At 33.4% G+C, this 22,320-nt stretch overlaps 2 protein-coding genes across 2 annotated transcripts; one reads left to right on the top strand and one right to left on the bottom strand.

The window, feature by feature from the left end:
• Positions 1 to 11,645: 11,645 nt before the first annotated feature.
• LOC139494652 (craniofacial development protein 2-like) lies at positions 11,646 to 13,238 on the bottom strand. The gene has a single exon (XM_071282812.1). The coding sequence runs from the start codon at positions 13,191 to 13,193 to the stop codon at positions 11,646 to 11,648; it is 1,548 nt and encodes a 515-aa protein (XP_071138913.1). The 5' UTR covers positions 13,194 to 13,238.
• A 251-nt stretch (positions 13,239 to 13,489) lies between these two features.
• LOC139494651 (GA-binding protein subunit beta-1-like) lies at positions 13,490 to 22,093 on the top strand. The gene is made up of 4 exons (XM_071282811.1): positions 13,490 to 13,513; positions 13,970 to 14,059; positions 17,415 to 17,504; positions 21,983 to 22,093. The coding sequence occupies exons 1-4, from the start codon at positions 13,490 to 13,492 to the stop codon at positions 22,091 to 22,093; spliced, it is 315 nt and encodes a 104-aa protein (XP_071138912.1).
• Positions 22,094 to 22,320: the final 227 nt, after the last annotated feature.

The following is a 22,320-nucleotide window of genomic DNA, read 5'->3' as shown; positions in this document are numbered from 1 at the left end:
ATCCCGATGCCATCCTTACTCATTTTCATACACGTGTTGCAGGATCACAATAGAGACAGCCTAAAGTATAAAACTATTTATTTCACCTGTATTAGTTCCCCATTCATATAGAAATCGAGCTGGCTACGTTATTACCGATGACCACAATAAATGCATCTATCCTATCGTACATTGTTATATATGATTTGTATAAAATAGTGGTTTACTTGCATGTCATATTTTTACCTAACAATATACATTTATTGTAGAACACTGATAGTTTCCTAAGTTATCTCCAGCCCAGTATCCATTACTTTGGTGCTAGCATGGAGATTCGGATTTCATGTTCATAACATTTGCTGTTACAAATCTTTAGAAATTATTTAAAATTGAGGAATGGATCACTCTCACTCAAAAGTCTGACTCCTTGGCCAGCTTTGGCTATTCTTTTTGGTATTTCTGGTTTAAAGCCCTTCATATCCTAAATAAGCTGTGGATTGTGAAATATTTTGGCCTCAAGCATCACTTAATATACTGCTGGCGGACTTATAGTCCCCGAGTGTACCATCAGCCCAATAGCCATTACATTGGTACTGGTTTATGCAAATACGTTGGGGTTTTTTTTTTGTTATTAAAATTTGCTGTTTTGAAATTATTCAAAGCTAAGGAATGTACATGTATCTCCCTCATGCAAGACTTTGACCCTTTGACCAGCTTTGGCTTTTCTTTTAATCATTATAGTTGCATAGCTAGTCATATCCTTAATACGTTTTGGAATTTCAACTAGTGTGGCATCAAACATCATTGAAGATACATTGATTGTAAAAGAACGCCTATTGTTCATAAAAATTGACACCGTTTATGTTATACCTTCCACTGGATCGATGTCTCTACTGGTGGACTGGTAGGCCCCGAGGGTATCACCAGCCACGTGGCCATTATTTGGTACTGGAATGAAAATAATAATTTCATGTTATTTAAGATTGCTGTTACAAAAAGGAGTAGCTCCGGTAAGGACCGATTTTGGCCTTAAATTTCAGTTTCATCTGACGAAAGATTTTGACCACTTGTTAAACACTTAAGTGTCTATTTCATATGATTCAATTAACGCATGTGAAAGATTTTAACTCATTTCGTCATTTAAAACGATCCGATTCAAGCTCAAATATGAAAAACGAAAGTGGCCGCATCCGTGTCCATGCTCAACCTTTATGTAAGTTATGTATTATCATCAAATACAACTTACATTTCAATATTTTGGATGAACACGAATGCGGCCACTTTCGTTTTACACGGAAACCGTCTAAAATTTAAGTAAAATGCTGGAATTGTTAAGATTTCAGTAACTTAGCATGACTAAATGGTGCTAGTTCCCAATATATGCGCATTGTATTGTCAAAAACAGCCCATATTTATGTAGCAGAACCATTTTACTATCCAATAAATAACTAAAAGTTTACATTTTTAGTTTTGTAAAACTGCCATATTTTGGGTCCAAAAAGGGGTCCTTTAGAAATAATTTAAAATAACGGAATGTGCCTAACTTAATTATGTGAAGCTCTGATTCCTTGCTTCACTTTGGCTATTCTCTTTATTCGTATTTGGTATATAGCTCTTCATGTTTTAAATAAGCCTTAGATTTTTAAATCTTTTGGCCCCCAGCATCACTGAAGAGGCATGGATCGTCGAAATGCGCATCTTGTACAGAAAAAAATGGTACCGTTTACTAGGCCAAAGCCTCTGCTGGTGGGCTGCTAATATCGAAAGGTATCACCAGCTACGCATCCATTACTTTGGTATTGGCATGGAAATACGGATTTTATGAAGATTTGCTGTCACAAAAATTTGAAAATTATTTAAAAATAAGGAATGTATCTCTTTCGTGCAAAGCTCTAATTCCTTGCTCAATTTTGACTTTTCTTTTAGCTTAAATACGCTTCGAATTTAGAATATTTTAACATCGAGCATCACTCAAGATACTTTGATTGTCGAAATGCGCAGCTAGTACAGAAACATTGGTACTGTTTATGTTATTTATAGAGACTAAGATTACATTTATTTTACTGTATGTTAAGGTTTTATTTTGTAGTTATTTGAGTACCTAACCAATACATCGTCGACCTTCAGATGCTCGGAAAAGGTCTTAAGCTGTGATGATGTTACTATACAATTGTTTTCTAAATGACTCTCTGTGGAGTCCATTGACTCGAATGAAGAACAATTTGATTTCAAATTTCTTTCTTAATAGCTTCTGTATAGTATGTGAGGCAGACAACTACCACAGTGTTGGTTGCCTTGTCGAACGGTGCAAAGACAAACCTGCAGTTGGTTACTTTTTCTAGGATTAGGCGTAATATCATTTATTTTTATTTCTTTCTTAATCATTTTAAGAATGTGATGTTCAAATATTCACAATTGACATCAATTTAATTTATTTAAAAAAAAAGAATAGGGATTCTTCAGATTGTTCACGTTTACACCAATGCGTCGCAAACATTTGAAAAATGCTTCTTTTCAAATTTTGTACATACACCATCCATATACATATTTATGTTTCATCGTAATTCATTGTGTTTGCCTTGGATTTTAGACAGAAAATTCAACATATAGTTGGTTAATTACCGCTCAGATATGTGGGGTTTTGTTTATTCCGTCGAAAATGCACATGTTTTACACTTGAATGAATGTCTTTATCAATGTGTACTCTATCGAGAAATTGTATACTAGTATAGCATTACGATTTGATTAACTACGAAATTTATATGTGTGATTTGATTATTCATTCAGTGTTGCTGTATGTGTTTGATATAGGGTTACACAAGTATGTCAATTTTGGTTGTTCTTTGGAACTGTCTGTAAGTTAGTAATACAAGGGTTGTTTTCTATTTGTTCATATATTTGGTTTGGTCAACGTTTTTAAGACCTTCGAGGTTTTGAATTTGTCCTGAAGTTTGGAATTCTTGTTAATACTTGTTTTTCTAAAACACTCTTGAACCGTCCTGTGTATATTGCATTGGGTTGTATTCAACATTTGCATCTAGCGAAAAAATGGCGTATCACAAATTTAAGACTGACTCTTATTTAACACACAAACACTAATGACCAGCTCAGTATTTGATATAAAAGTCTATTATATAAACTAGATAACAATATTCGTTAGGTTTACACATTACGCTGGCATTTATGATATACACGCTTTTTTTCAATGGAGATTATAATTGATGTCTTTTCTGTTCCCTGTTTCCTTTCCTACTATATTCGAACTCTACAAACCCATGACAAAAATGCACGAAATAGAGAAAAGATTAGTGGAAGATTATAACGGAAAAATTCTTTGAGGGTTTTAAAACATTGTTAAAAATGTATAATCAACAAGTACACGGATGTCCCACTCGCTATATCATTTTCCATGTTCAATGGATCGTGACATTGGGTAAAAAATCTTATTTGGCATTAAAATTAGAAAGATCATGCCATAGGGAACATGCGTACTAAGTTTCAAGTTGATTGGACTTCATCAAAAACTACCTTGAACAAACATTTGAACCTGAAGCGGGACAGACGGTCGGACGGACGAACGAACGGACGAACGGACGAAAGGACGGACGCACAGACCAGAAATCGTAATACCCCTCTACTATCGAAGGTGTGGCATATAAATCATCGATCTCTAAAATTGGAATAGAATGGATTGTGAAGCGGCTATAAGCTATGAAAAGGTGAAATACAGTACAAAATTCAGTCATTCAAAAACATTTATAAATTCAATAAAATAAAATGATTGACAATTAGCATTTGTGGGTTTGGGAATCATGTGTTACTAGTGCACATTATTGTAGTTATTGATATAAGATATTAAAGGATAAATACGTTTGATTAGAGGATGCCTATGGTGAGCCAATAATAAAAACATACAAATTGTAAAACATGTGAACGGGTTTTAATGAATCTGACATCTTGCAAATTGCTGACTTAATGCGAGTTGGACGTTGTTGTGTACTCAAAGACATAAACTTAAAGTGGTATTATTTTGTGTAAATATATATCAAATAATTGAACAACGCCTTTTAGAACCAAATCTGCTAGTATTATCTGCTGTTTTAATTTAGAAGAACTCAATCGTCACTAAATGCTATGCAAAGATTTGATCGGAATGTTTTATTGTAGCTTGAATACTAACGATATAGCACACCCTTTTTTGTAATGTGTTAAGTTCAAATAAAAATAAAAACAACCTATTCTGTGATCCACTTATTTTACAAGTAATTAATTTAATATTGTTAAACGATCTTTGAATATCAAAAATCAAGAAACAAAAATGCCGAGCTCCAATGAAAATTACACATGGTAGTCCCTTTACCAAAAGCAAAATCGAAATCTGAAACACATCAAATGTATGAAAAACAAATGTAATGCATTTAAACTTATTTTGCTATGGATTGCTATATTTACACTCTGCATCCTGTAGATACGTATTCTCTACTAACGCGCAAAGTTATGATTTCTAGACTGTTTATAACGTAGTTACGTATAATCTGATGTGTGTATTTATAAATAGTTTGTCTTTGATACATGATATTATTGTTATTATGTTATTATTTTTGAAGTAAATAAGGAATAATACATGCCAACATCCATATCATATGCGATATTACCTCGAGATACCAATATCAGCCCGAGGGTATTGGTTCAGTTTAATACATCAGTTGCTAAAAAAAAAGCTATCTTTTATACGCAGAAGAGTATTGATTACTGATCCAAAGCACCTGGGTTATCTTCTGATTTCGTTCTGCCATGTTTTAAAAGTTTAATCATACAAAATAACTGCTCATTCATCTGAAGAACCTGAGTTACCTTAAAAATTGTTATCCATAAAAATTATTGGTTCTTGCATTTTTTTAATTTTTTTTGTTGTTTTGTTGTTTTTAGTATGTTTTTTCATTAAATCTGATTATCCGCCTTTACATATGTTGTTCTATATAACACACATTATGTTAATATAAAAAGTGTAACAATATAAAAAAAGGGACGGAAGAAATATCTTGCCAAGCAAGAAATCAAGCATCTTCATTATGTCAGTTTCAGAGAATTATTTGTTAGAATCAGATTGATTCTTTACAAAGTAGGATTCATCAAAGTATTAGTACACTGAGTAATATCTTCAACCGCGAATATACGCGTAACATGTATTCTGTTCCGTGTTAAAGTAACTGCAATGTTCAGTGTAGCAGAATAATCAGTGTATCTAGAAGTACCAATGCAACAATCAGTTGCACAAATAAATTGATTGTATTAGTCATTAATAATTGCATTTTTTTATTGAATTCATTAAGTTTTGCTTGAATTAGTTTAATCAATCAAATTGGTTTAACTTTGGTTATGTTTTGTTAGTAATTTTTCTATTTGCTATGAATATCTTTTTTTTCTCTATCAAACGTCCGGATACGACATTCTGTATGTATCAAAGTTGATTGTCAGAAACTGGCCACAGATTTAAAGAACTGACTTTTGTTGTTCACAAGTTAAAGAAGCAATGAAATGCCAACAAGTGATGTTAAATGTGTCCATATTCATGCATTACGTTTTTCATTTATAATCAGACACGTTATTCATCTATTCTATCTTAAAACTGATTTCACTTCTTATTTTATTTTATTTTTTTTCATTTCAGGTCAAGCGGATGTATGAAAATCATGAGCTATTCGGAAGGGGTAAAATTTAGTAATCGACAATCTATTTTAAACTGCTAAGAATATAGTTAATTTCGAAAGAATATAATGTGATACTCTGAAGTTTGAGTCTATAATGTCCAATAATTAGTTTGAACATAAGATTCGTCCTTTTATAAGGCAGGTTATGTTATGAATAATCAATATACTAAACATTTGTCGGATAGAAAAAATGAACTTCTAGATTGCCAAAGCTCATAGTAAGTGTGTGAACACATTGCTATAATATGTTGCTAAACATTTTAAACCTCTAACAGTGTAAGACACAATACACATCATGTGCATGCGTTAGCTTACCCTAATTTATATTTTTTTAAAGCCTAATCAATTTGACATACTGTTAACATTTTATCCTTATTGGAATTATAACAATGTCACAACTCCCGGTTAAAATTTGACTCAATACCTGTGTTTCGATATTGTAAAGTAAATATGCAAAGTTATGGGTATTCTATATTGATTGAAATACGTATACAATTTCAAAAATTATCTGTCTCAGGATATTGTTCCGATTTTGCATATTTTGAAATCTTCACCCCTTGCCACAGGTGAAAAATCTATCAGATTGATGGATTGCTGGAATAATATTCGCCACATAATTTCCTTGAAATTGATTGATCTATTACACACTGAAGCGTCTCATAAATATTTAAATTCCAAACTAGTTTAATACACATTTACAACAAATCATTCCAAGAACTCGCCTGTCCCTTAATGATATCGGATATGTTTCACAAATGATATCGGATATGATCCTTACGTCGTAACTACAATCCCCTTTCATGAATGTGACCTACCGAATTAGACTATTTTACCGGATTTGTAATCACATAAGCAACACCACGACGGGTGCCACATGTGGAGCAGGATCTGCTTACCCTTCCAGAGCACCTGAGATCACCCCTAGTTTTTTTGGTGGGGTTCGTGTTGTTTATTCTTGAGTTTTCTATGTTGTGTCATGTGTACTATTGTGTTTCTGTTTGTCTTTTTCATTTTTAGCCATGGCGTTGTCAGTTTGTTTTAGATTTATGAGTTTGACTGTCCCTTTGGTATCTTTCGTCCCTCTTTAAATGAATTTCTTACCATCAACGAGCACTATCATGACATATTGCGCATTGAATTCAAGACAAAAGAAAAAAAGAGTACGTCCAGTTATGCCCCAAAATATAGCAGTTATATCAAATTTTGGAAATGAAAACTTACATTTGTAACTATTTATTTAAAAGTAGAATACATCTGTTACACACATATGGGGTGTTTTTTTACAGTACAATGCAAATGTATCGGATGCTTGCATCAGTAAGTCATGCTAACTTACTGAAATGTTCACAATTGTAGCAAATGAGTTCATTTTAAACGGTTTCCGTCTCATATGGAAGTGGCCACAGTTGTGTTCATTCGTAGGGGGAATACTTTTTAATCACCAAAGAAATTCTGAATAGGCCTACGACACATGGTATCAGATTTTGATGAAACTTTATTATTATATTTAGTATCACTAAATCATAAGCTTATCTGGAAAGATTTGATGGATGGCACGTGTAGTTGCTTTTGTTATATGTATGACTTATTCGACAATGACCGTCAAAATATAAGCGGACGATTGAATAAAACGCATATGAGATAGAAAATAAAGTCCTCCTTTTTTCAATTATATAAAGAAACGCATATGAGATAGAAAATAAAGTCCTCCTTTTTTCAATTATATAAAGACACACGAAGACACTACTTCATAGGACCATATAATGCTTTACAATAGTTACTTACTTTCGTTTAGCTTGTAATAGAATATCCTAGATATCAATAGTTGCTGAGCTATAACTCGTAGGATGTAAACTTTTTTTTTAACATTGGTAAATTCTTTATTGCATTCTTTACTATTTTAACAAATAACCTAATGTACAGCATTCCATCAAGTATCCCTGTTACATACAATTAGAACTGATATTCAGGGAGAATATACAGTAAAACTTATCTTATTTCATACATAGCCATTTAATACATTTCTTTTTTTCTATCATTACTTTATAAATAAACAAAGTATCATATGAAATCTTATTGTAGTACTTAAAGATGTTACAGACAACTGTGTCGTAAAATTTACGGAGAAAAATACGTTATCGATTCTTTTAATTGAATTTTGAAACTTATGAAAATATGATAAAAATATACAGCGTGGTGACTGTTTCTGTTAATTTTTGTTAATTCATACCTTTTGATTTATACAATTCTTTGGAAGTTTTTGTTAATACTAAAGAATGGTAAGTAAAATATAATTTTTGTTTGTTTCTTATAAGCTTTTGTCATGAATTTTGATTTTACAAATTTTACCCCAACTTTATTACCTGTGAACAGTCTGTGACCTTTATATAGTAAACATTAGAATTACCCTTATTATTTTTATATATAATATGTACATATAGTTTCACATAAAAAAGAAAAACATCATTAAACATATGAAAATGTACAGAATCTTTAAGTAAACTTTAACCTAGTTGTTTGAACCAAGACATGTAGGTCATTTTTACCCTATGTTGTCTAGATGTCAAAACTTACCACAAAGAAAACTGTATTGAATTTTACATGACCCAAAAACACAAAAGCTAATGAGTCGTATGACTTACTCGGATATAAATCTTTATCAAGTTAGTGATCTTTAAAATGAAGACCATAGTTACCAAACTATTCTTGGATGCTAGCAAAACATTTTTAATATGTTGATTGATCTAAAAACATATCTAAAAATGCATAAAAAATCGTCATACTTTAAATATTTCTCAGTTGCTAAAAATTAGCAATACTCTGTTGCAGAGCAAGATAGAATTAATGTACAAATTAGTATGATCTGCAGATGAGATAATCACTTGATTGCACTTTATTTTTTGGCTAAAAAAAAATTCAAAGAATATTCAACTAATTTGCAATGGCATAACTCAAAACATTTTTACATAGATGTGAAACTTCCACGAAAGACGAGTGTCGCTTACCTAGCTTTTACGCAAATTTTTATACATGTATGACCAGTGTTATGTGACAATTTCAAAAGTGTACAGAAAACCGTAATTTGGTACTACAGACAACCGATGCAAGTTATATATACACATATGTCAGTATTATCTCAAGATGAAGCTGAGAAATCTGTAACGAAAATATACATTATGCAGCACCTGAAATAAATACTATTTTTACTTCGAAGTTCAGTCACACTATTTGTCCATCTACGTAAAAATAGTAAATATCTTGATATACTTTCCTTTCTTTCCCAACCAATCAAAATCCATGTAAGATGGTTCAAAAAATGTCAATGCTCAAAAGATTGGATTTTGAACATTTAATGGTGAAAAGTACTTTTTAAATGATTTATTGAGTCAGTGGAAACTCCATATAAAATGGGAATTGTTTTACAACACTAAACAGAATGGAAAGGTTCCTGGACATTCTTCTTCACATCACAAGGCATTGAATAAAGTAAAATCATAAAAATACTGAACTTAGAGCAAAATCAATTCGGAAAGTCCATTATTACATGGCAAAATCAAATAACAAAAGGCATAATAACATAAGGGTTAACAGACTCTTTTAAAATCCCTGTCAGAATCATTAATATTCTAAAAGAGGGTTAAAGTCAAAGTGAAGGAGTATCTAACTTTAAAAATGGGAGGTCATTCTAGTCAGAATGTGTTAATCAAACGCAGCATGATAATTTTGTTTTAAAGTTAATCATTTGTCATTTCTTTTCTCTCAAGGCAGTCCAGATTACTTTGTATTCTCACAATTTTGAATCAAACTATTTCATTTGATTGATTAACAGATTGCTGATTATATATACTTATCTGAACCAACAGGAATAAAAATAGCTTTAATCCTGGCAATAGTTTTGTGCATCCTCACACTGACAAGGCAGTCATTAGCTTTTGAAGAGGTGTTGCAGAAAATCAAAGGGTTGACTGAAGAAATGCCCTGTGTCCCTTTTTCATCTCCTTTTTTAATTCTCAGCGTATGGTTGTATATGTTTATTGCATATTGTTACTGTTAGTTCGTCTATGAAACTACATTGCAGCAAAGAACATTCAGACAAAACACATATGTGTTGCAGAATCGGATGATGTCTGACTTGCAAACAAATGCTTTGTATCTGCTACAACGTAAATGTTGACGAGTCAGAACAACCATTTCACAAACGAATGAACGGCCATTTTAGCGACTACCAATATAATTCAGACCACCATATCGGTCGACAATAAAGATCCCCTTGTCACAGTAAAGCAGATCTCAATCGACCATTACAGTCATTGATCACAACACTTCTTGGTTTAGGAAGGAGATACTCATTGGGATAGGATTTTGAATAAGAAAATTAAACACTTTGGTACGAAACATAATAAATGAGAAGATGTAGTTCGAATTCGCGCATTGATTAACATTTGGGTTATATAATTCATTACTAGACTCTCTGGTTTTTTTTTATTTCTTAACCTTACTTACTTACTTACTTAATCCTGTTGCCCCTTGGTGGAGCATAGGCCACTAACGATATTTCTCCACCTTGTTCTGTTCTTTGCTAGCCTCTCCAGATCATGCCACTTGTACCCTTCTTTCTCCATCTCGGCTGCAACATTCCTTCTCCAGGTGTATCTTGGTCTGCCCCTGCTACGCTTTCCTTGTGGGTTCCACTGTAAGGCTTGCCTTGTAATGTTAGTTTTTGGCTTCCTCAGTGTGTGTCCTATCCATCGCCATTTTCTCTTTTTTAACTCTTCATCAACTGGGGATTGGTTGGTCTTTTCCCAAAGATCTTTGTTTGATATCTTCTCAGGCCATCTGATGTTAAGGATGCGCCTAAGGCAGTTGTTAATGAAGACTTGAAGTTTATGAAGCAGGTTTTTTGTTGTTTTCCAAGTCTCAGCTCCATATAAGAGAATGGTTTTTACGTTTGAATTGAAAAAGCATATTTTGGTCTTAAGTGTGATATTTCGTGTTTCCAGATTGACCCCATCATGTTAAATGCAGTTCTGGCTTTGCCAATTCTGATCTTTTCATCTTTATCTGAGCCGCCAAGATTATCCACTACGCTTCCAAGGTATGTAAAGGATTCCACTTCTTCTAATGCTTGGGTGTTAACCATCAGACTGGCTTGGGACTTTGTGTTTGACTTTAACACTTTGGTCTTGTTTTGATTGATGGAAAGGCCCGTTTCTGCTGCTCTCTTTTCAACCTGCTCTAGTTTGTCCTGCATTTGTTGGTGGTTGTGGGATAGCAATGCAATGTCATCGGCAAAGTCTAGGTCATCCAGCTGAGTGAACATGGTCCATTGGATGCCATTTCGTCTGCCATCTGTGGCTTGCTTCATGATCCAATCAACTGCCAGGAGGAATAGCATAGGTGAAAGGATACAGCCTTGTCTTACCCCAGTTGTTATATCAAAGGCCTCTGTTAATTGACCTTCATGTATAACCTTACTCTGCATTCCTGTATAGGTGTTTCTGATGATGGTAATAAATTTTTCAGGAATGCCATAGTGTCTCATCAACTGCCACTACACCTCTCTATCTAAGCTGTCAAAGGCTTTGGCAAAGTAGACAAAAACAGAATAGAGTGATGAATTGAACTCTTGTGATTGTTCGAGGATGATACGTAAGGTTGCTATTTGGTCTGCACATGATCGGTTTTGTCTAAATCCAGCTTGGTTGTCACGAAGCTTTTCATCTATTGCATTTTTGAGTCGGTCTAACATAACTCTATTTAAAACTTTCCCTGGAACTGATAGTAGCATTATTCCTCTATAGTTGTCACAAATGCTTAAATTGCCCTTCTTTGGAAGCTTTACCATGTGTCCTTCTTTCCATTCTAGCGGGACCTCTTCTTCTTCCCAGATCTTTCCAAATAGCTCATAAAGCATTTGAGTTGATGTTTCAATGTCTGCTTTCAGTGCTTCTGCAGTTATGTTGTCAGGACCTGGAGCTTTGTTGTTTTTTTTATGGCTTTCTTTATTTCTCCTGTTGATGGTCTTTTACAGTCTACTGCCAAAAGCTCTTCCGAGGGTGGGATGTCAGCTTTTCTTACAGGTGGGTCCTGGTTAAGCACATCCTTGAAATGCTCAACCCATCTTTTCATTTGCTCTTCATGTGTGTTGAGTGTTTTCCCTTCTTTGCTTTTGACTGGTCTACTTCCTTTCTGGTATTTCCCTGTTAGCAGTTTAATGTTGTCATACAGAGCTTTGATGTTGTTTGCTCTGGCTGCTTCTTCTGCTTCTGCTGTCAGTTTGTCTACAAATGCCCTCTTATCTCTCCTTGCACTGTTCCTGACATCCTTGTTAGCTATAGTGTACTCTCTTGAGGCTGATTGTTTTGCTGATCTTGTTTTGCTGTTGTTCAGGATATTTTTTATATTTTTCCTTTTTTCTACTTTTACAAGTGTTTCTGGCGTTATCCATTCCTGATGTTTCCTATTTTTTAAACCAACTGATGTTTCGCAAGCTGTCGTGAAAGCATTTTTAATCTCTTGCCAGTGATCTTCTATTGAAATTATTTCCTCTGCTGCATTCTGAAATATTGAGAAGCGATTTTTTAGCTCTATCTGGAATTCTGATTTCTTTGTTTTGTTTTCCAACATTGATACGTTAAATCGTTTTCCTGTTGATTCAATATTTTGATGTTTCTTCAGCTTCAATTTGACATTAGCTACAATAAGGTGGTGGTCAGTGGCAGCGTCAGCTCCTCTTTTAACTCGGACATCTTGTAAACTTCTCCTAAACTTCTTGGAGATGCAGACATGATCTATTTGGTTTTCAGTGTTCATGTCTGGAGATACCCATGTTGCTAGATGACATTTTTGGTGTTGGAAAACTGTTCCACCGATGACCAGATTGTGATTTGCACAGTGGTTGGCAAAGAGCTCTCCATTCTCGTTCATTTCTCCTACCCCATGTCTTCCCATCACTTGTTCATAACCGGTGTTGTCGCTTCCTACCTTAGCATTTAGGTCTCCCATTAAGATTGTGATGTCTTTGGAGCTACATTTCCTGGTGGTTTCTTCCAGCAATTGATAGAATTCTTCCTTGATATTGTCCTCTGCACCATTTGTAGGGGCATAGCATTGGATGATGTTTAATGATATCCTTTTATTTGTGGTCTTGAATTTTGCCATGATGATTCTTGCACTTATTGGCTCCCATCCAATTAATGTTTTCTGAGCTTCTTTTGACAGCATAATGGCAACTCCTTCAGAATGTTGAGTGTTCTCCTCCATATGTCCAGAGTATATAATCATTTCTCCTGATGTTAGTTTTGATTGTCCTGCATCATTCCATCTTGCTTCCGCTATTCCTAGTATGCCTATTTCATATGCCTTCATTTCATTGGCGATGGTTTGCGCTTTTCCTGGAATGTACATAGATCTCACATTCCATGTTCCTATCTTTGTTGCGGATTTAGAGTTCAGAAGTCTCAGTTGTGTAGCTTCCTTTCGGTTTTGGCCATCCAACGTCATTCTCCTTCTATGTAAAGGTCTTCTTTCTCTTTCATCCAAGGTTTGTAAATTTTCTTAACCTTACTCAATTCTAAACATTTTTTGTAATTATATACGGATACATTGATTGGTTCTATTCATTTTGGAAAAGAGCATTGGTGGTGGAGTGGTTTAGGGCGTCTGGTTTAGTGTCAGGCGATTTGGTGCTACGATATCTCATCATATATATGAAAAACATGCCTACATTGAAAACAACGTCAAAAACTAGGATTGTGATTGCGCTGAATAAAACCGAAATGTTTATACTGTAAAAAAAAATGCGTTGTAGAAATACCAAAGAAGTGAGAAAGTATATTTTAACAAAACACATTTGACTAACAGGTTGAACAACTGATGTTATTAAACCCTGTTGACTGCCGTTGACGATTGCCAAATAAATTGATCACAAGATTTAACAAATGGCTCTTTATATCAATGTAATACCAAACAATAAAACAAACTTGCAGCAAAAATGTTGAACCATAAACATGAGGTGTTATTTGTTTTAAAACCATATCCGCATTTTGACAATTTATGTCTCTTCAGAGATGTTGGAAATCTGAACAGAACTTGGCAGGCCATATAATTTTTTTTCATTTTTAGGATAGACTCCTGAATTTCAAAGATTCAAATTGGGATGAAGAGACTATATAAACCTAAGGGAAAATGATTTACATGTTAATAATCATCAAATACATCACTTTTAAAAGATTGATAATAGTAATTCTATATCTATCAATCACATCATATGCTTGTAGGATCTTCTCTATGCAGCACAAGTTGCTGATGTGGTTAAAATAAAGAAATGTCTGGCAAATGGTGTATCAGCAAATTGTGAAAATTCCCTGGTAAGTTAATGAGAAATATTTTTCATGGAACGATACATGTTGACATTTAACATGTATTTGGTGTTTAATCAATAATTTTGTGAGTGCTTTCAAAGAGTTCAATCGTCTTACAATAAAACAAAATCAATACAAATCTAATAAAATGTTACCAGTCTCCTACTTCTGTATTCTCTTAATTTTGGTAAATGATAGTGTTGTATCAAAAATATCTTAAACAGATGAATTAATACTGCCCAATTTCCTCTGTATTTTGATTAAAATCGTCTTTTCCAATATAGCATACCAAGCTCAACTGAACAAAATTTATCAAAACTGAAATTTTGTAATTTTCCACCGATGTGAAGTACGTTGACAATTTAATTATCACTCAATTCATATACATCCATGGAAAAAAGGACAGGATTATGGAAAAGACATTTAAGACATATTGGACGTCATATCATATGTAAAATTTCCAACAGCAACCTTCTTTTCATGAAAATAGCGATGGTACATGCACGTTCTGGTATTTCATCATATAGGGAATATGTCTTGTTTACGCTGGCGCTGCTTAAATAGATCTTTAAGAGTACATGCAATCCAACTCTCTTTCATTTTGTAACAGTATTAAACATTTGACTTTTCTACTCTTCACACAAGTATTCCACATTTCAAACTAAAAGACAAATTGAAAGAGTTGGTATTAATTTGCTTCATAAAAAAATGGCCAACGTAGATACAAGTATCTTGTCTTAGGGAGGGATAAACCCTACTTTGAAAAGAATCACTCTGATTAAAACAACACTGATATTATCAAGATGCTTGATTTCTTGATTGACAAGGTATTTGTTACGTTCGGAGGACGTGTTTTTCAACAGACTGTCGGCATTCCAATGGGAATAAACTGTGCCACTCTACTTGCCGACTTGTTTCTTTATTATTATGAGGCTGACTTCATGCAGGAACTTCTTAGGAAGAAAGATAAGAAGTTAGCAATATCCTTTAACTCTACTTTCCGCTATATTTTCTTTCGCTAAACAATTCAAAATTTTGGAAACGCATCTATCCCATCGAACTAGAGATAAAGGATACTACATATACAGTTAAGTCGGCTTCATATCTTGACTTACATATAGAAATTGACAATGCGGGTCGGTTGAAAACAAAACTTTAACACAAAAGAGATGATTTCAGCTTTCCAATTGTGAACTTTCCATTTCTAAGTAGCAACATTCCAGCAGCACCTGCATACGGGGTATATATCTCCTAATTGATACGATATTCCCGTGCTTGCATTTCCTATCATGTTTTCTTGATAGAGGTTTGCTGCTCACAAGGAAGCTACTAAACCAAGAGTTCCAACTGGTGAAGTTGAAATCATCCCTTCGTATATTTTACGGACGGATCAAATGGTTGACCGTTATGGAATAACCGTTTCACAAATGATATGGAACATGTTCCTTACGTCGTAACTACAATCCCCTTCCCTTTCATGAATGTGACCTACCGAAGTAGACTATTTACTGGATTTGATATCACATAAGCAACACGCCGGGTGCCACATGTGGAGCAGGATCCACCTACTCTTCCGGAGCACCTGAGATCACCCCTAGTTTTTGGTGGGGTTCGTGTTGTTTATTCTTTAGTTTTCTATGTTGTGTCATGTGTACTATTGCTTTTCTGTTTGTCTTTTTCATTTTTAGCCATGGCGTTTTATGAGTTTGACTGTTCCTTTGGTATCGTTCGTTCCTCTTTAAATACAATGGAGTTCCACTAAAAATCGACTGGTTAAATCATTTCTTTTGTCTTGGGTATGTGTGCACTGTTTCTAAACATCGATAAACAAGAGGAACATACACATATTTTTGGAATTTGAAATATTATATTACCTCAGTTGCTTTTAGTTAACTTGCTATTGGAAATGGCCAAAACGACACCCTAGCTTCAAAATTTCTGTTCCTGGATATCAAAGTAATAGCAACATGTTTGCTGGGTCATCCCCGGTATTTAAATGGATATAACGATGATCGAAATTTATGTTTGTCACTGACGTTAATTATTCCTTGAGGATCGAGGGTATAACATTTAAATAGCAGTTTTTCCTTATTATTTGTATATTGAAACCTCTTAATGTATGGATTAGAATGAATAAAAACAAACATGGGTTAGTGACCATCTAAGTATCTTACCGACTGCTTAAATATTATGGTTTTACCTAAACATTTATACACATTTTACAACGACAGATAAAGAAAGTTGCACCTATCTTATATGATTCCGTAAAATTTAAGAGAACAGAAGGACAGATGTTCATTATACTGTATGTTCTAATTGGAAGAAACGTATTGAAGTTAAAGTCCCCCCAAAAACATGGTTTTAAGATGCATACCACTAATGAGAGAAAACTTGGTAAAAGAAATGTAATGTCATATGGTCAAATCACTTTTATTGAAGACGGAAACCGTCTAAAGTTTAAATAAAAAGCTAAAATTGAGAAGATTTCAGTTATTTGGCAAGACTTAATGATGCTAGTACCCGATATATGTGCATTGCATAGTCAAAAACATCTCAAATTTGTGTAGCAGAAGCAGAAGCATTCTACTTTCCAGTAAATAGCTAAAAGATTACATTTTAATTTTTTTTAAATATTTTGGGGCTAAAAAAACTAAACCTACACATTTGGTAGTTTAAATTTAGTTAGTAAATGAGCAAAATAAACACTAAGCGTAATATATAAAAAGGGACCATACACTATACTTGAAATGTACCATTTACCAAAGTTAGTGTTCTTTTCGACATTCCAGAATACAGTCTGCTAGGAAGTAACACAGTATATCATTGTTTGATATGAATCTTTAGACTTTAAGACAAATACTGTTTACAGATTTAACATTGCTTTAACTATTTAAATCAGTTTCCCTCAGTATTAGTTTGTTACCCCGATTTTGTTTTTTGTCCATGGATTTTCGAGTTTTGAACAGCGATATATATACACGGCATCTCAACATTGTTTTAATTATAAGTATTGAATTAAATATATCTAACTTAACCTGCTATTTCATGAAGCTACCAATAGGATTTTAATGTAACTGACACGTCTGGATGTTGTATTTAACTGTTTTCATTTTAACTATTAGTCCTGGTAATAAAGTTCATTACACTGATCATCAATTTTGATTTATTCTAAACACATTTAAACTACTAGAAGGCTAATCGCATGTTAACGGCTGCCTACAACATCTAACTGAAACGAATGTCCACTAAGGTATATGTACCATCATTTTAATTTCTATGTATGACTTTGAAAATGGCTTAACACTGTAGGTATATTGACGCTGCTTAAATTATTAAATACACTAATTTGCTTTTTATACAGATTCGAACTCCGCTTCATCTGACAACCAACAAGGAAGTTGCTGCAATTTTAATTCAGAATGGAGCCGATGTCAATAGTAAAGACTTTATGGTGAGTAGGTTTGTGTTATAAATTGAGATAATAAGTTCATGTGATGACGAACATCAATGCATAATTTAAAATCCTGATTCCACACCAGTCAACCGGGAATATCATTTTCTCCTGTGTCTGCTGTTGTGTTGATATCGGAAAATAAAGCACTTGGTTTGTTTCAATTTAACGATGTGTTATTAAAAATAATCGTATGACGTTTAAGTAAACAGCAGCAAATAAATAAATAATGCAAAACACAGTTACATGACAACTCTGAATGTAAACAATGCTTATAAAAGCTGTTTATTAACGTAGATTGACCATACACCTATATAAAATACTATACAACAAAGTTAATTACAGTTAAATTAGAAAATCTGAAGTTTGAAATTCAATTAGCAAACAAAATAAAATATTAGAGACAAAAACTGTTAACAATAGATTAATATAAAAAAAAACTCTTAAATTATAAATACCTTATCATGCTGGCTGCGGCTCAAAGTGTTCTTTCTGGTTGCACTTAATATTATACATTGAAGATAAAGTGGAAAATTACAGTATATATAAAACTAGATACAACCATATACAACAACTATTAAAAAGTACCAATAGCCAGTGGTGATTAAGTATCAAAAAGCTGACATATCTCCGGAGTATTTGTATTCATTGAACCATACAATACTTAATGTGTTCAATATAATGAGATTATTATAATAATGGTCAAATATACATTAATAAAGAACAAAGTTGGGATACTATCAAATAGATCATTTATATATAAATGAACGTGTCCACACTATGCCTAATCCGTACTCAAATATTAACAACTATTTCAGTAATAGTTATCCATTGAGAACGCAGTGCGTCAGTGTAAGATCATCCGGATGAACTGAGGTCACATGGTGGTCTAACACTGACACACCCAGTCCGAATGGGATACCTATTCGTCATATCAGCTGTTTTAAATAAGACGAAAAACCATTTACAGTTTCTTCATTTTAATTTCTATATATGACTTTGAAAGTGGTCACATCTTCCTATATCTAAACACTGTTTGTGCAATGTATATTTGTACTGATTAAAGTATTAAAAAGAGACATATGTGAATATGTATTGCGTTGTTGCTTTGTAAGTTACATTGTGTTGTAAGTTCATGCGATAACGAACATCAATACATATTTAAACATTTGCTACTAATACTCTGATGTATGAAAACATACACTACTGTCTGATATTATTAACTGTATAACATGTATAAGGCTTGAGTTCTAAAAACAATTAAATACAAAAAACAGTATCCTGAACAAATGGGAATTATTTCGTGTTTCGACACTGTTTAAAGATATCTGGAAAGTTCTCTATTAAAAATCCTGTAATTGAGGTAGTAGCTCCTTCGGATAAAGACTTACTGTTAAGTTCGTGAACCTCCAAATAGTAGGTGATGACAATTATTGGATTAAAATAAATCACATAACGTGATATTGCTGACAGTTACAGATAGGTTTGTAGTCATTTGACAACTTGGGCAGCTACTTTCAACCGATTTCGAAATACTCTTTTTTGCAGTTATATGTTAATTCATTACCGTACACTGAGCGCAGTCACTTTTCGCTGTTTACTCATTTGTAACAATGTAAATCTGTTAATTATAGTCGATATTAAACTAACATTTTGTTTACGCTGGCGCTGCTTAAATAGATCTTTAAGAGTACATACAATCCAACTCTCTTTCATTTTGTAACAGTATTAAAACATTTGACTTTTCTTCTCTTCACACAAGTATTCCACATTTCAAACTAAAAGACAAATTGAAAGAGTTGGTATTAATTTGCTTCATAAAAAAATGGCCAACGTAGATACAAGTATCTTGTCTTAGGGAGGGATAAACCCTACTTTGAAAAGAATCACTCTGATTACAACAACACTGATATTATCAAGATGCTTGATTTCTTGATTGACAAGGTATTTGTTACGTTCGGAGGACGTGTTTTTCAACAGACTGTCGGCATTCCAATGGGAATAAACTGTGCCACTCTACTTGCCGACTTGTTTCTTTATTATTATGAGGCTGACTTCATGCAGGAACTTCTTAGGAAGAAAGATAAGAAGTTAGCAATATCCTTTAACTCTACTTTCCGCTATATTTTCTTTCGCTAAACAATTCAAAATTTTGGAAACGCATCTATCCCATCGAACTAGAGATAAAGGATACTACATATACAGTTAAGTCGGCTTCATATCTTGACTTACATATAGAAATTGACAATGCGGGTCGGTTGAAAACAAAACTTTAACACAAAAGAGATGATTTCAGCTTTCCAATTGTGAACTTTCCATTTCTAAGTAGCAACATTCCAGCAGCACCTGCATACGGGGTATATATCTCCTAATTGATACGATATTCCCGTGCTTGCATTTCCTATCATGTTTTCTTGATAGAGGTTTGCTGCTCACAAGGAAGCTACTAAACCAAGAGTTCCAACTGGTGAAGTTGAAATCATCCCTTCGTATATTTTACGGACGGATCAAATGGTTGACCGTTATGGAATAACCGTTTCACAAATGATATGGAACATGTTCCTTACGTCGTAACTACAATCCCCTTCCCTTTCATGAATGTGACCTACCGAATTAGACTATTTACTGGATTTGATATCACATAAGCAACACGCCGGGTGCCACATGTGGAGCAGGATCCACCTACTCTTCCGGAGCACCTGAGATCACCCCTAGTTTTTGGTGGGGTTCGTGTTGTTTATTCTTTAGTTTTCTATGTTGTGTCATGTGTACTATTGCTTTTCTGTTTGTCTTTTTCATTTTTAGCCATGGCGTTTTATGAGTTTGACTGTTCCTTTGGTATCTTTCGTTCCTCTTTAAATACAATGGAGTTCCACTAAAAATCGACTGGTTAAATCATTTCTTTTGTCTTGGGTATGTGTGCACTGTTTCTAAACATCGATAAACAAGAGGAACATACACATATTTTTGGAATTTGAAATATTATATTACCTCAGTTGCTTTTAGTTAACTTGCTATTGGAAATGGCCAAAACGACACCCTAGCTTCAAAATTTCTGTTCCTGGATATCAAAGTAATAGCAACATGTTTGCTGGGTCATCCCCGGTATTTAAATGGATATAACGATGATCGAAATTTATGTTTGTCACTGACGTTAATTATTCCTTGAGGATCGAGGGTATAACATTTAAATAGCAGTTTTTCCTTATTATTTGTATATTGAAACCTCTTAATGTATGGATTAGAATGAATAAAAACAAACATGGGTTAGTGACCATCTAAGTATCTTACCGACTGCTTAAATATTATGGTTTTACCTAAACATTTATACACATTTTACAACGACAGATAAAGAAAGTTGCACCTATCTTATATGATTCCGTAAAATTTAAGAGAACAGAAGGACAGATGTTCATTATACTGTATGTTCTAATTGGAAGAAACGTATTGAAGTTAAAGTCCCCCCAAAAACATGGTTTTAAGATGCATACCACTAATGAGAGAAAACTTGGTAAAAGAAATGTAATGTCATATGGTCAAATCACTTTTATTGAAGACGGAAACCGTCTAAAGTTTAAATAAAAAGCTAAAATTGAGAAGATTTCAGTTATTTGGCAAGACTTAATGATGCTAGTACCCGATATATGTGCATTGCATAGTCAAAAACATCTCAAATTTGTGTAGCAGAAGCAGAAGCATTCTACTTTCCAGTAAATAGCTAAAAGATTACATTTTAAATTTTTTTAAATATTTTGGGGCTAAAAAAACTAAACCTACACATTTGGTAGTTTAAATTTAGTTAGTAAATGAGCAAAATAAACACTAAGCGTAATATATAAAAAGGGACCATACACTATACTTGAAATGTACCATTTACCAAAGTTAGTGTTCTTTTCGACATTCCAGAATACAGTCTGCTAGGAAGTAACACAGTATATCATTGTTTGATATGAATCTTTAGACTTTAAGACAAATACTGTTTACAGATTTAACATTGCTTTAACTATTTAAATCAGTTTCCCTCAGTATAAGTTTGTTACCCCGATTTTGTTTTTTGTCCATGGATTTTCGAGTTTTGAACAGCGATATATATACACGGCATCTCAACATTGTTTTAATTATAAGTATTGAATTAAATATATCTAACTTAACCTGCTATTTCATGAAGCTACCAATAGGATTTTAATGTAACTGACACGTCTGGATGTTGTATTTAACTGTTTTCATTTTAACTATTAGTCCTGGTAATAAAGTTCATTACACTGATCATCAATTTTGATTTATTCTAAACACATTTAAACTACTAGAAGGCTAATCGCATGTTAACGGCTGCCTACAACATCTAACTGAAACGAATGTCCACTAAGGTATATGTACCATCATTTTAATTTCTATGTATGACTTTGAAAATGGCTTAACACTGTAGGTATATTGACGCTGCTTAAATTATTAAATACACTAATTTGCTTTTTATACAGATTCGAACTCCGCTTCATCTGACAACCAACAAGGAAGTTGCTGCAATTTTAATTCAGAATGGAGCCGATGTCAATAGTAAAGACTTTATGGTGAGTAGGTTTGTGTTATAAATTGAGATAATAAGTTCATGTGATGACGAACATCAATGCATAATTTAAAATCCTGATTCCACACCAGTCAACCGGGAATATCATTTTCTCCTGTGTCTGCTGTTGTGTTGATATCGGAAAATAAAGCACTTGGTTTGTTTCAATTTAACGATGTGTTATTAAAAATAATCGTATGACGTTTAAGTAAACAGCAGCAAATAAATAAATAATGCAAAACACAGTTACAT

Source organism: Mytilus edulis, chromosome 11 (genome assembly GCF_963676685.1).
Source record: "Mytilus edulis chromosome 11, xbMytEdul2.2, whole genome shotgun sequence".
Lineage (NCBI taxonomy): Eukaryota > Metazoa > Mollusca > Bivalvia > Mytilida > Mytilidae > Mytilus > Mytilus edulis.
Note: the sequence above shows the minus strand (reverse complement) of the source record. Positions and strands in the feature narration are given on the sequence as shown.